Genomic DNA, 16506 nt, shown 5'->3' with positions numbered 1-16506 from the left:
CCGTACCCTAAAATCACTGCGGCAACCACAGGAGCTCCAAAGAAACTCAAAACGAACACTACAACTCAATTCACTTTGCACTTAAAAAAAGTTGTTGTTTTTAATGGCTCACTTAAATCTTTAAATTGAATGGAGGAATTTAGGCACAAAATAATATCTTAGAGCCTCAGGGGGGTAATTAGGAATAAGAAGCCTGCCCCAATCCCACTTCTTGCTCTGAGCATTAAGGCACATGCTCTGAGTCGGTCAGACTCCATGGAGAGTCCCAGCACTACCACCGTGGATCCTCCCTGCATCTTAGTGCATCTCTAGGTCACAGGATTATTGTGTGGATAAAACAGAATAACGTGTAAGGATATATTTAAAAGTGGAGGTAACGGCCATAATTCTTAGTGATGCTGAGCATTACATTAGTTAACATATGGAAATATTCAATAAATCACTATACCACTACAAGTTGTCGTTGACAGGTAGTACAGTTTGGCCACTAATAAAAACTCAATAAATGACAGCTCTTATTACTAAAGCTTGCACAGATTATATAAATACTTTTCCAAATGTTTGCTGACCAATTTATAGATATTTATAAATTTTCCATAAATGAATATCTCCCAGCAAATTAGTTATGCTCTTCTTAATGACTGCAGCATGTTCATAGTTAAAATGAAACATGATTTGAGTTGTTCCTCACAATTATCAAATTTTGCCTTTTTTCCTGGAAATAATTAGAATAGAAAGTAAGAACTGACTCCAAATACATTTTCCAACCTTTACAAGTGATTTTAGACTCTTTTTAAAAGCATGACACTTGCAGAACAATAATATGCACAGTAACAGAACTAGGTTATAAAGAAGCTATGAGAGAACTGGCCAGTACTGACACAAGATCAGTTTTTCATTTTCTTATGAAGTATTAGGTTTTCTTCATTGAGATCCACACATTTCTGCCAAAGCAGTATTCTGGGGATTTTTTCCCCGCCATATTTCCTCCCACCCTTGTGATTTTTACCCATAAAAATTAAAATGATTTTCAGTAATTGTTTAATCTTTTGGAAACTGAAATTGCATGTGTTATGTTTTGCGTGCCATGTCTAGTAACTAGTAATCTTGGAAAATTGTGCCTCAGGGACTGAATATTGTGTACTGTCCCACTTAACACATATGAAATAGAACAGGGGTCCTCAAACTTTTTAAACAGAGGAGCAGTTCACTGTCCCTCAGACCGTTGGAGGGCCGGACTATAGTTTAAAAAAAAACTATGAACAAATTCCTATGCACACTGCACATATCTTATTTTGAAGTAAAAATCAAAACGGAAACAAATACAATATTTGTATCTGCATGTGGCCCGCGGGCCGTAGTTTGAGGACCCCTGAAATAGAAAGTTGCCTTTATATCTTCATTTATATCTTTTTCTCAAGTGACAGTTCCCATCACATTTCTTTCTTGAGCTCCCTTTAGGGCAGCGGTTCTCAACCTGTGGGTCGCGACCCCTTTGGTGGTCAAATGACCCTTTCACAGGTGTCGCCTAAGACCATCGGAAAACACATATATAATTACATATTGTTTTCGTGATTAATCACTATGCTTTAATTAAGTTCAGTTTGTAACAATGAAAATACATCCTGCATATCAGATATTTACATTATGATTCATAACAGTAGCAAAATTACAGTTATGAAGTAACAACGAAAATAATTTTATGATTGGGGGTCACCACAACATGAGGAGCTGTATTAAAGGGTCGCGGCATTAGGAAGGTTGAGAACCACTGCTTTAGGGCTTCCTGAGGCCCTCTGCTGGATCTCCAATAATAGTACCTGCCACCCTAGTTAGTTTCTAATCTCCTACCCTTGTCACTGGGCTACTGCACACTGTATTGAAAACAAGAAATAGTACATTTTTAAATGACGTAATGATATAATATTTTCTGGTGGGAGAGAGAAGGCATAATTAAAAACTAGATACTGTAGTTCCAAAACTACAGTATTTTGACTTTTAAATATGTACTTATGTATGTAATGGACAGCACCATATATGACATCTGATTTAGGTTATTAAAATTCATTTGCATCCCTCATGCAAGGATTGATGTTAGTGAAGAGACAAGGCCCTGAAATTGTATGAAATAAGTCTGGCGTGTGTGGGGGTGTATGTGTATGTGTGTGAGCATGGATGAGCGTGGGGGTGTGCATGTAGTACATGGATAAGTGTATTTTCTGAGAAAAGGGTTCATAGCATTTGTGAGATTCTCAAAAGGGCTTGTGAACCACAAAAGTTTAAGAACTGCTCTGGAAGATATTCGGCACACTGAAAGTCAGACTGGACTATGCAAAAAACAAAATTATAATAGATAATCAATTAAAATTGTTCTTATACTAAACAGAGGGAAAATAATTAGAAAATTGAAATAGTAAATGGGGGGAAATCTCTCAATGAAGTTCTCTAGTGGGTGTCTTTCTCACTGGGAAAGATACCATTTTACAAAGGAAGTACTCACTTGTTCACCTCGGAGTCCTGGGAGGCCTGGATATCCTTTGAGACCCTGAAAGGGGAAAAGTGAAAACATGCTATGAAAAGTAAACCCATATAAGCCAAACCACTAAACCCAGGTTCTGGGTTGTCTTGTACCCCAACTGATAGATTCCTCATCAATATTAATGCAAACCTTACTAATTTATTTCTTAAAAACTTAATTGTTTTAATAAGTTTTACATTTTTATTAAATAAACTCTTATTCATATTCTTAAAAACTTTGAGTATTATTTGAATGATTTGTTATTATCAACTAAAATGGTAGCAAACTATAGAATAAAGAGAAGCATCTTTTATAAAAGTCTGGTATCCAACAACGGATTTGTTAAATTTTGCTAAACTTTTTCAAAAGTTGGTTCTAGTTCATTAATGCTAAAACAAAATGCCCTAAGACATAATCTGTTTGTAATTATCAAAAAACTGGACCACATCCACACAGTTTATCTAATTCCATTGTCATAACACTCCATGGATGAGCTAAGACAAATGAAAGAGCCTGTTCACAAGTTCATCAAAAGGGGTTTTGTAAAGCTGTGTAAGAAATTAATAACAAATGTTATATGTCAATTATACCTCAATTAAAAAATGAACTTAGTAGCAAAAATTCCAAATAGAACCAAAATTAAGTATAATCTTATCATTAACACCCAATGATAAAAAAATAGATAATATCTGAACTGCATCCAGCATGGCCAGTGGTGAACCTGAGAAGGGCGGTGAAGGATTAAAGAAAACAGACAAGGGAATATAGCTGGGGCCAGGTGGGACACTGTTCTCAGATGGAGAGACAGTGACACAACCTGTAAGCCAAGTCTTTATTTTATAGTCAGATCCCATGAGGCAAAGCAGGGGCGTGGTCAAGATGTTTACAATGTTCTCACGAGTTTCAAATCTACTTAATTACATACACCTGAGAACTCTATCAAGCTTTGTTTTGGCAGCACTTGCTGCACCTCCCTCAGCCTACATCACTCAGCCACATGGGACCACAGGTTCGAACCATAAGGTCAAGCTTAGAACCATAGCCTTTGGCTATAGTTGTGCTGGGAGGGTTTGCCCTCCAAGCTGGGACCTACACGTGCACGAGAGGACCGTGCCCTCTCATTAGTCCGAGTCTTAAACCTGTCCAAACGCTGTAGCCGCTCTCCACAAATATCCTTTATCCTCAGGATTTTTTTCTGTAAGCAAAATGAAGGAAGCAGAAAGGACAGGAAGAAAGAAATAAAGACATACTTTGGAGCTTATTTGTATAGCTCTAGTCAACAATCAGTGAATCAATCTACACCCAGATTTTGAAGTATATAAAAGAACAAAGTTTTTAGGCAAACTATAACTCAAAAACCTGAAATAAATTATAGTTTAAAAGCATCAAAAACTTTGAATTAATATACTGCAAACTGAAGATAAATTTTTAAAGTTTCAGATATAAAGTAATGGAATGAATAGAGTTATTCAGGACTAATCACTGAAGGCATATCAACTTGAATTAATGAATTAGAGAAGGAAATTATGCTTTGGTTAGACAATGGGGAAATTAGAAGAGTCTATTTGAAAAAAAAGAAAATGATTTAAGCAGCTTTTGAGATGTTAAACTTAACAGTAAAATGTTTAAGTAGAGAAGCCTCTTGGGAACTAGAGAGAAGACTGGAAAAAGTAAGAAAACAAATTTAAAGACAAAGACTTTTGTGTTATCTATAAGTTACATGTAAGCATATTCTTCACAAGGAAGTAACATAATTATCAAAGAAGACAAAGGAAAAGGCCTATCATCTGGGAGCTCAGTACTTCTTTGATTAGGCCATTAGATAGAGGTCAGAGAAGTGGCAATGAGAAAGGGTAAAGGGGGTGGAGGTGGAGGAAGATACAAAGGAATTTCATTGAGCTAATATATGCCAGACGTTGTGCCAACTACTTCCAAATGCTTCAGATAATTCTATAGCAATTTATGAAGTAGGTATTTTTCCCATTTCTACAGATAAGAAAACTGAATTCGGAGGAATTAAATGATTTTACCAATCATGATGCTAAGGTGAAATCATGTTGTTTTGCTAGTTAGATGTATCAAGAATTGAGCCCAGCTGGTGTGACTCAGTTGGTTGAGTGTCTGTCCATGCACCAGAAAGAAACCTGGGTTGTGGGCTCAATCCCCAGTAGGGGGTGTGCAGGAAGCAGCGATCAATGATTCTCTCTCATCATTTATGTTTCTCTTTCTCTCTCCCTCTCCCTTCCTCTCTCTAAAATCAATAAAAACATATATTTTTAAAAAATAATTGAGTAACCTGCCCTTCTATTTACTTTATATGCTATAGTTGTCTGAATGCAGGCTGTCCTCATTCTTATTAATATTTTCAAACACTATTAATATTTCCAAGACAAATCAGCAAAAGTGATACAATAGGCTGTTAGACAGACGTGAGCAGAGTAGGAAGGATGGGCCAGGTACAGAGTAACCAGGGCAGAAAGCCCCAGCTGCTTAGCAACTGGCAAAACTGAGCATACTGTTGGTCATTCAGTTTAGACCCCCCCCCCCCCCGACCTTTCATATCACTTGTCTCATGGTTTAGACCCTCCCCTGACCTTCCCTCCCCTGTCGTGGTGCTAATCATGTAGTAGAACCACTTAGAGGAGGAACAAGGGGGGTGGAGAATAGCCTCCTGCAACTCCCATACAAGCCCTTGCATGACCACTTCCTTAAGCATTAGCCCTCAGGACAATGAGGTTCTGGCTGGAATCGAATAATTTTAAGAACAAAGCCTCAGATCTGTTGACCACAGATACAGAGTTTTGGTCAAACTAGAGATAACATTTAGGCCACAGTTATGTTTCAGCTCTAGGCCCAGAAGAGCAGCAAAGCCAGATGAAGCGATACCTGTGGCTGACATCAGGACCGGATGCAATGACTAATGACCCTCTATCTTAGCGCTGACCAATCAGTAAAGACCACAACCCTGAAGGACACACCTGGAAAGCTGATGAATATTCTGTTGAAATCCTCCCCTGAGATGTCCCCTAAAATCCCTGCCTTTGGAAAACAGATAAAACCCCTTAAGACAAATGACCCAATGTGGGTGCTTGAGCATGCCCCTGCCTTTTTCCACTCCCTTCTTTCCTTCTTTCTTTACTCTCTGGAGCATGCCCGCACCTTTTCCTCTCTCCTTCCCCCAGCCTTGTTTTCTTTACCTTTCTCTCTCCAAAAGAAGGGCCCTTCTTTTGCTTCTGTAACTTGTTTCCTGAGTCCACACAGCCCAGCTGGCTCACTTCTTCTACCTTCGTGACTTTTAAAATAAACTTTTGGTTATATTTGAGTTCTTGGCTCTGAATCTTTCTTAGCCAGACTCAAGGACCACAGTCTAACATCTGGTGCTGTTTGCCATTAATAAAAGGAGTTATATTTCATGAGTCATGCTAGTATTAAAGCTACACACTTAACAATAGCATCTAATATACCCGATGTTTAACTGAATTTTGCTCTGAGCTTGTACATTTTTTAAGATAACTAAAGATCAGCCTAATTACAAAATGAAACATATTGTTCTCAGTTGTCCAAATGTTATACAAGATTCTACAGATAAAAATATACAAAAAGCTAAACTGCTTTCACTTTTCATAACAGGAAATGAGGAATGTCCTCAGACAGCTCCCTGGAATGAGAAAGCATCTCTAGGAGGGTGGGAGCTAACAGCTCCTAGGAGAGTGTCAGGAAGATGAGGAATGAGGAGCCAGGTGAGAGGCACAAAGGTAGACAAACTCTCCGCCACAAGCCTACTTCCTTTTCCTTTTATTTCTTAAATGTGTTTATTTATTCACGTACTTAGCTTTATTTCTATGAACTCATGAGTCCAGCCAAATACTTTCTTTCTTTGGCTACCATGTGATTTTTGACCAGAGTTTCATCTCTCCCTAGCCCAGCCCATGGTGAAACAGGATGCAGTGGTGGTAGCCACTTTATAACAGTGAACTAGATGTGTTAACCATGTTATCTTCTGTATGCACAATTCCTTGAAGGGATTCTTCCTCATCCAGAGACTCCGGTAAGGGGACAGCACCAAGTAGTCATGATATTTTCTTCATGAGCTCTCTCCTCCTCCACCTCGGCCATAACAGATGGCACTTAATCCAAAGGAGGCCAATACAGATACCTAATCTGTATTGGATGAGGCCTATAAGATCACCGGAAATGAAGAGTTTTATCTAAATGGGGATAAGTCAGATTCTCTTTTCTTAAATTTAATTGTTAAAAAAGAAAGAGAGAAGGAAATAAGAAGGAAGGAAAGAAAGGAAAGAGGAAAAGGAGGGAGGCAGGGAGGGAGAAAGGAAGGGTTACTTGGGTGAAAAATAAATTCTAAGTATTTAATATAATATCTCAATTCTCTTAATGTTGAAAGGTGATAAGTAAGAGAAAAAGTATCTTTTTATTACTTTTAGTGTAATATTATTACATCTGTAATATACTGGAATTAGCACCACTATTGTTTAAGGGCCTCCATTTATTCCCTAAATTTGTGACTATATAACTCATTTATTTCTATTTAAACACTAGTCTATAAAGTTTTAAAAATCAAAGGGAATAAGTTATTGGTTAAACTGCAAGCTTTGGCAAAGCGCCAATCTAGGAATCTGCCATACTATTTGAAAAAAGTAGTTTATATTGTAGTCTTTTGAAAATATTATTTGAGTTACTGTTCTCTATACTAACATAGGAAGAATAACCAAAAGTTTCCCATAACTAGAAACATACGATATTTCTCTAATGAAATATTGAGAAAATCCGATAGGAAAATTTACAAATTCTGCTTTAGAACAGATTAAAAACCCATTGCAATAAATTATAGAATTGTCTCAATTTTTGTTGTGATGGAAAGTTGTCTTACCAAGAATGCCAATAATAATTGGGACTTAGAATCTAATTTTAATATAGATACTTTAATTTTAATACTTATTTTAACATCTGCCTCCCATAAGCATCCCAACCGGGGATCAAACCTGCAACCTATGTATGTGCCCTGACTGGGAATCGAAGACACAACCTTTTGGTGTCGACTCTCAAACCAAGTGAAACACCCGGCCAGGGCTGCACTTCAGGACTTTGAAATCACTCATATATGTCCTTTAAGCTGCCGCTACTGCACTGCTGTCTGAAAGCCAATATTAAATGTTCTTTTTCTTTAATGTAATAACATTAGTTAACAGATTAGGTATCTGTTAAGTTTGTCATAAACTGCAGGACTCCTATCAGCAATGCCTTGAGGAATACAGAGAAAGGCCTGTCACCATGTTTTGGCCAAAATAACGAGGGAAAGCTATGGCAACATTGAGAAATTGTGATAAGATGGCCATAGCTGACTAAAAAAGACACTCTAAGCAAGGATTCAGAATGAAATAAAAATCAACAACCATGGTAATGGAAGCACTTCTTGGGGCAAAGAGATGACTTTCCTAAATTCATAAGAATAAGGAGTTTAATTATATATTTTTTAATAAAATTAAATAGAAGAATGATCCCAAATAACTGCAGAGTTTGAGGAGGCATAGAATGAATATAATACAAACCTCTCTATTTCACACACCTCCCTCTCTCTTGGCACCTATTTCCCTCGTGCACAAAACAGACTGCTGCCAACCTCTGTCCCCAGCTCCTCACCCTCCTGACCCACTAACCCCCTTTCATCAGTACTTGGGTCCCATCAGCTTTTACTGTCTTTTTCAGTGAGGGCTCACAGAGAAACACAGTATAATAAACTAATCCTCAGAATGGTGCTACATGACAGATGACAGCATTTTCTGAGGACATGGAAAATTTTTAAAGAACTTCTGGAAACTAAGAGACTTTTAGCCAAATGCATTTATCGTTAATGTTAGAATGTCAATCATCAGAGCCAGACTAAGGGAAATATCTTTGGACACGGGGAAGTTTTCAAAGTCCCACAAGTTCCACCACTTTGGCAACCACTGGCTTGCCTGCGGGGAGGTCAGTACTGTGCTGCCTTGTTCTCAGCTTCCCCTGTCATTAGTGGGAAAGACAGCTTGCAGAGAAGATGGTCACCGTGGTGACAGCATAGCCCCTCAGCAGCAGCATTTGTATGACCTGTCAGTCCTGCACTTAGACTGGGAACCAGCCCCAAATGAAACACAGCTCTGCAGGTTTTTACAGGGATAATGGGCAGGTGAGAGGACCATCTACACAATTAACTACAAAAAAATAGAATTCTTCTTATTTCTCTCTACAGGCACTGATTTTATTCTAATCCTGATATACTTTTATTGCTGTTGTCATCAACACTCACTACTAATGTAGCTCCTTCATGCTGTCCTTACAGATTAGGAAAAGCTGCACAGTTTTTGAGTGACTGATAAATCACAGTGCATTCCACTTGATGTTTTCCTTTTCAACTTTATAAAGATCCTAGTGGCCCAGTGCATGAAATTTGTGCACAGGGTGGTGGGTTGTCCCTCAGCCCGGCCCCGGCCTGCACCCTCTCGCAATCGGGGACCGCTGGCTCCTAACCGCTCACCTGCCTGTTGCTCACCCCCAAATGCCCCACCCCCGCCAGCCTGCTCGCTCCTAACCACCTCTGCCTCAGCCCCACCACCATGGCTTTGTCCGGAAGGATGTCTGGAAGGTGTCCTGGAAGGTCTCCCGGAAGGTCTCCTGGTCTAATTAGCATATTACCCTTTTATTAGTATAGATTGTGCACTTCCTATGTAATGGAAATACTTTCTAAAATAATTGAAATATTTCCACCAGAACAGAATAAGAATTCACACTATTTATAATTATTACTAAAACCATAGTAGCCAGTGTTTTTGATATGCAGAAAATTACTGCCATTCATTATTTATAAAAATATGTCTTAAAAATGTGTGCATTATTTCACAACTGCTCTGAGTTATACCTTCATGCTAAGATATGCTTAACTTCTCCCATCTGGCTTATCCCCTGATCAAAAAAAATTGCTCCAACTGAAAGCACTGTTAATGTTCTTACACTTTTAAATAGCAGACTTTCAATATTAATATAGCAACTGATCAGCTATATTAAAAACCAATTTAAAATCCATCTGGAGTCCAAACTCAGAATTCTGACTTTTGTTTTCCATCCAATTCAACATGCACTCTGGATCAAACTATCTGCTTTTTGGCACAAATTGAGACACTTAGTGGGAAGTGAAACATACTTCAGTTCCTAGGAAAATAAGAGTTATATGAAGGTAGGTAAATTGAGACAACGTAGCCTGTCAATCTGGAGAAGCACATTGCTTGTTAAAGATGTTAATAATTATTTTTTTAAAAGTCCAGGAGAGAGAGATAAAAGGGGGAAAAGAAAACAGCAAACCAAAAAAATCTATTGAAGAGTGAAAGAAAATATTGCTTCTGATTTACCTGCTTTGTTATTTCTGACTCAATGTTAATTCTAGTTTTCAAAACATTTTTCACATTAATCTTTTCTTTATCTCAACAGTTTTCAAGAGTTGTCAGTGTTATCTACACAACTTTCTTGTAGTCATTTTAAATATTACTTGAGTATGGTTTATATTAGAAGAATTATTCCTTTCCCAGAGAAAAGGAATAATGAAGTCATTATTATCTGTCATCCAAAACTATATTTGTTCCCTTAGCTTTCATGAAAAAAAATTACTTCCTCTTGCATACATTCTTGAGATGGTCAGAATACTGAAATACACATCTAACAAAAATTGGCTTAATGAACTAATTAATTAATGGGGCAACTGTACTCCAAGTTATTAACAGCACAGCCATGTGTCAAATAGGCCTGGATCTGAGTCGTAACTGTACTAATTAATAGTTGTGTGGCCTTGGATAAGTTATTTAACTCTTTCATACTCCACTTATTTGTAACACACTGAACATAGTATCAATCTCAAAGAGCTGCAGAGAGGCTGGGACACTGCACAAAATTTTATAGCAACTATTAATGTTAGTAGTCATAGTTATAATAATTCATAAAATGGTTTAATCAATAAAAAGATGTAAGAAACTTTACACTAATCAAAACCCAAGTACCTTATTCATCTCTTATAATATGAACAGAACAGTTAAATGCACAGTGAATTCAGTATCTGTAAATTTTATCTCTTAATCTTTCCATAACTCTGAGTGACCCTGAGCAATTCTCTTAAACTCCCTGGGCTTATCAGAGATATCTCACAACATGAATAACTTAACTTCTTATCTTGACTATAGAATTCATCTACCATTTTAGGGTTAGAACTGAAATGATGAAAGAATAGGAGTCTCTAGGTCAGGGGTCCTCAAACTTTTTAAACGGGGGGCTAGTTCACTGTCCCTCAGACCGTTGGAGGGCCGGACTATAGTTTAAAAAAAAAAACTATGAACAAATTCCTATGCACACTGCACATATCTTATTTTTAAGTAAAAAAACAAAACGGGAACAAATACAATATTTGTATTTGCATGTGGCCCGCGGGCCGTAGTTTGAGGACCCCTGCCCTAGGTTATAGCGAATATGAACTGTTATGCTAGGTTCTACCAGCACAGATCCTGTTTGCAGGAAGTAAATCTGAGCGTGACCTCGGTAGCTCAAAAATGAATCAAAATTAGTAAATTCCATAAACAGCTAATAATTTGCCCAAACATTCTACCCAATAATCATTTCCCCTTTCACATAAAGGATAGGAACCGTCTATCAAGCTCATTTTGAATGTATTTCTATTATACATTCCTATTAAAGTAAGATATGCACATAGACTGTGATAAAAACTTATTCCACGCCTGCTTATGTGGAAAATCAGAGTGGAAAATCAGCTTAGGCTTAGATTGAGTCCTTATGTCCTTTCGCTGGCAATACATTTTTAAAAAAAAATCTGTATATAGTTCCCACTATAGACCCTCTGAAAAAGGAGAAAACATTCTCAGAAAAAGCTACAAAATCATCTCAACTATTTCAACTGTTCTAAATGACTTTCAAATCATAGTAAACCATGGATGTTTCATTTACCAGAAAGTAATTTAGTTTCTAAGTACCTTCAACTAAATCTTCCCTAGAGAAAATTCAGCTACAGCTGATAATTGATAATACAACATCCCTGGTTTCTATAGGATCTATTTCTATTAGTTAACAATAAAGCCCGGATTTTACAAGTTTTAAAAATCATATTGCAGAAAAAGGAGTCTGTGAAAGATGCACCCTTTCCCCCCAGTTTGTTTAAATTAAGGCTATTTCATTTTACTAGATTTACACAGAGTAAAAAAATTCTTAATGTTTTAAAATACTGATGGGATGAGATCCATATAGTATGTGCAGAGGGCTTTGGAAGCTAACATATTCTGCTTTAAGTGAATACAATTTCAAGTTTCAAATGATAATCTGCTCTAATGGTTAACATTAGTCTTTTAAAACTTTCTCTATACATAATATTTCCTTATATCCTCTTCTACATAATAATCACTCAACTTTTACTTAGTATTTTTCTTTCTGGATTGCTAATTTCATCAGCCATAGGCATAATCTAACCTCAGAAACTAATAATTAGTTTGTTTTTCTCTCATATGCAGTTATTATTTAGGGTGAAATAACTATACTTAATATCAAATAAACAATTAAGGTAATTCCTGTATTAAGAGATTTTCTTTGTTTGATGCCCTTCATCAGTACAATTTCCTCAGAGGTATCCTTAGTGGTCAGAGGTATGCTAAGTAGCATTAATCAAGAAAATTCATGACTGTATATCATGACCAATTCTGTTAGAAATGATCACTCTGCAGTTTCATATCTCCTTGGGAGAAACCAACAACCTCAAAGGAGCTATCAGATTCTAAGTACCATCTAGGATGAAGACTAGTCTGAGGACCATAAGAATAATGGTGTGGTGTGGTGTGGTCATGGGAGGAAAACTACTCCATGAGCTCACAACCTTTTTCATCATTTAACAATTCAGCCCTTAGCAAGGGTTTTGAAGAAAAGCAAACAAGGTCAGGATCCTTTCCAAAACCAGATAAATAGCTGATGGTTAACATTTATTAAGGGCTTGCTATTTGTCTGGCAGGATAGTGGATGGATTATCTCATTCCATGTTCTTAAGAACTCCCTATGAAGTGGGTAGTATCATCTTCAAATCTTAAAGATGAGGCAACTAAAGCTTAGAGAGGTTAGGCAACCTACCCAAGGTTTATGGGAATCAGAAAATAGCAGATGGAATTTGAGCCAAGTAACCAGAGCCTAACTATCACCTCCAACCTAAATCTCCCAAGAGGGAAGAAATATGACACACTAAAACACCAGCACAGCTAATGTTTATATGTATCTAGACATCCATGTAATGTCAAATACTGCCCTCCAATATCCCGGGGCTCTTAATAGCTTAGAAAGAAATTTTTTCTTCCTTATTCCCTGTAGAAAATCAACAACACAATGTATGGGGGGCGGTGGAGTGGGGGGAGGCGGGAAACAAGTTGAATATATAGAAGAAAATGTACACAACATATTTTATGAAATAATTAGCATAGCTGTGCTAGTATTTCTTTTAACCTCAGAGAAAGCTTAGTCATATGGGTGTGACTACTGTGTTGTAGTAGCCATCCCCAATCCTCAGTTCCACCCTTCCCATCAGGCTTCACATTTGTATATATATCATGGCACAGATTATTATTTCCTAATAAAATAAGAACCCCTTTAAAGAAAAAGCCAAATGTATTACCTATAACCAAGTGTAACTCCTTTGGATATATAAAACTTAAAAAGTGACTTCAAAGTTTCAGAATTAGGTTCTTTCCTAATATAATTTTAAAACATCTTCCATATTCTATCAGTGACGTTCTCATCATTAACGGAAGGGTTTTATTTTCCTTTTCATACAACCCTGGCTTTTGCGGGCACCACTTTCCTGGATTAGGACAGCATCCTAATTCCTACTGCTGAGAAAAGAAATTTAAAACATTGGCTTTAGGCTCAACTGCAAAACGAGATCCAGGAACTGAAGAGCTCCTGGAGTCTGGACACCTAATATGTCAAAGTACAACTGCATCTTACCTTGTCACCTTGCACGCCAGGGGGGCCGACTAACCCAGACAGGCCTTGGTCACCCTAGGAACAAAACACAGAGGTTTAATGGTATAAAAGACGATTGAAAAGTAGAATTCCCTTGCGACAGGATTTTATCTTGGGCGTCAAGATCTCACTGCCTTCATTTCTGATCTTCACAATCGGACTCAAGTTCCACGTTGTTTCTGGGAACTTCTGGCAGCTTTTCTGGAGCTCCCGGGCCTTCTCACCCAATGCTGAACACCGGCTCTGGGCCTCCCCACCTCCGCGGTCCCGCACCTTTTTCTCCGGTGTCCTTTTCTCTAGGAATGACCTTCCTCCCCCAATTCCCACTGCTCCAAGGTTTACCGTGTTTTTTAAAAAACTAAAGTTTACTTTAAAATTCTACAAGCACTTGGTGTGGCATCTGTCCTGCTCTTTTTGGTGAGGACCTACAGCCCGAGGGGTCTCCCATGTGCAACCTTGAACCTCAGGATGCAGGGCTGTGGAGAGCAGGGCTGCGTTTCTGTAGTCGCCCCCCTTCCTCACCCCCACCCCCCAAAGGGGCACTTCCCCTGGCGGGACTGCAAGGGCGCCTTCCCTGCAAAGGCACCACTAGAGCGACTACAGTGAAAAATGATCAGGAGGGCCCTGTGTTTGGCCCAACAGACCAAACTTCACCAATTAGGCCCCTCGGTTCCCTCCTCCCCGAACTCCCATGAGGGCTGCCAGCCCGTCTTGGGGTAGGAAGGGGAGAGTATAGGGGTGAAGTGGGCGGAATTGAGTGGGGGAGAAGCCTATCAAAAAGGAATGGGGGGGGCTGGGGTGTAATATTACACCTGCTTTCTCTAGGTGCACTTTTTCTTTACCTCCCTTTCCCGTTTCCACTGCAGCAATTTACTGTGCAAAAGTTTACATATATTTATTTACATGTATATGGTGTTTGAAAGGAAAAAGAGTACTCAGGTAATAACCAAAATAAACTCCTTAGTGACTATTTATGCTCTGTTTAGTTATTAGTGCATTGTCTATTTTAATATGTCATCAAATTAAGCAGTCAGAAAAGGATGTTTCTGATTATTAACAATGGAGTGCTTTTCCACTTGTTCGAATATTCATTTTAATGCACCTGCTCAATGATTTCAGGTCTTCCTTTTGCGATGGGATGATACAGGTTTTTATTTTTTTAACATTTATTACCCTGATAGAGGAAACACAAAACTGCAGTAGGAAATAGGAGATCATCTCCTTCCACGAGCTCTAATCATGGGTGGATTACCTGATTCCCCTTCAAAGTTTTCCTATCCAAAAAATTAGAATACTATCTCATATGTCTTATGAGAAAGGAAAAATTACCATTATTTAAATGATCTTTGCTTGCCATGAGATCCCAAAAGGACTTAAACACTTATCTATGCACTATGAGAGATATTATTTAGTTGGTATTACATTCTGAAGGACTAGCCCCATGCATTGCTTTTATTGTTTCATTGTTAACCATATATTTATTGTAAAAATGGCTAAATAGTTGAAAATAGAATTCAATTGTTTCTCAATGCCCCTATATGCCCACCAATTTAATATTTGTATTTCAATTGTTTCCCAATGCCCCTATATGCCCACCAATTTAATATTTATATTTTATTTATATTCATATTGTATGTATATCACTAATATTCTCACTTGAACCCAACTTAATGTAAATATAATTTCTAAGAATAGATCTGAAGAGAAACCAGAGTATAATATCTCAGTTTTAAAAGATGGATTTCACTTAAAGCTCAATGGTAACTTGCTATTAAATCCTATATCTTACTATAGTTCTCCTTTTTAGTATTATCCACAATTAGTATAAAGTGACGCAAAAAGTAAAAAAAAAAAAAAAAAGGCTGACATACTGCCAAGCCCCCACTCCCAGGCTGACTCATTCTGTATTCTATAGAAATACTGAACACATTCTGAACCACCATATATTTTGTACAGAGAAGCCACCTAAATGCTTAATTTGAGGACTTTATTTAATGCAGTCACCAAAACAGAGTGGAACTCTAATTTCTGAAATTTCAGTAAGAAATTAAATATCCTATATGTAGATATTTTAAAAGATAGCATTTTTGTTTCTTGGACTGCATATTTTTTCCTTGTAATAATTAAGGGATCAATTAAATTCCCACTCCCTTTCTAAAGTATTTAGATTCAGTGAACTCAGTTCCATCACAGCAATAACGTCCTTAAGATTTTATTTTGCATTTTGAAATTTTTTTTGTTTTGTTTTAATGATGTGGCCCAGATATCTTAAGCAGCAGTCAAACTGTCATTAAGATCGTCTCCAAACTTTACACATCATCACATTTGATAGCATTGTTTATACACAGAAAGGAAAGATATGAGGTTAAGCTATTCTATTTCTCTGCAATTTGTCATCTCAAAGTACATACCATTGGGACCTGTCATGTCAATAGCTGTGGCTTTACTCATACTCATAATATTTCATAAGGAGGGACTCTTTGCCAAATGAAGCACCCTTTCAATACTATTGGACCTTGATGTAATTTAATTCAGGTGCCACTTCAGCAGTGCCACCAGGAGCACGTAAGTGTGCCCTAAGAAGCTGTATCCATTCATTTGGGCTGATGTAACATATCACTCTGGGGGTGTTGTAAGCAGTAGATATTTATTTTCTCAAAATACCAGAAGTTAGACGTTTGAGATGAGAAAGTCCTTAAGATTTTAAATTATTATTTTTGTTTTACTAGTTAGTACTAGTATATCTGTATAGTCCATTAATATGATGCGATATTTTTTAAGTTTAAAAGACTTTGTAAGCCATGTAAAAGATCAGCTTTCAACCAGGAACCACCAAAGTATTCAGGGATTTTAGAAGTTTGTGAATATATACCACATAAACATAAACATCCTTTAATTGTATCACATTCATCAAGTGCTTGTCTAAATAAAGCTTCCAGATGTAT

General features: G+C 37.4%; 1 protein-coding gene across 1 annotated transcript in view; it reads right to left on the bottom strand.

Annotated features, from left to right (window-relative positions):
* COL24A1 (collagen type XXIV alpha 1 chain) overlaps nt 1-16506 on the bottom strand; it is a 281993-nt gene that overhangs the window by 238291 nt on the left and 27196 nt on the right. Inside the window, exons 7-8 of the mRNA XM_023758248.1 lie at nt 13544-13597; nt 2501-2545 (exon numbers count right to left, since the gene is read on the bottom strand). Coding sequence (XP_023614016.1) covers nt 2501-2545; nt 13544-13597 — 99 coding nt within the window. The remainder of the gene's footprint in view (nt 1-2500; nt 2546-13543; nt 13598-16506) is intronic.

Source organism: Myotis lucifugus, unplaced genomic scaffold (assembly GCF_000147115.1).
Source record: "Myotis lucifugus unplaced genomic scaffold, Myoluc2.0 scaffold_126, whole genome shotgun sequence".
Taxonomy (NCBI): Eukaryota; Metazoa; Chordata; class Mammalia; order Chiroptera; family Vespertilionidae; genus Myotis; species Myotis lucifugus.
The sequence above is the reverse complement of the archived record's forward strand: the minus strand, read 5'-3'. Positions and strand labels throughout refer to the sequence as shown.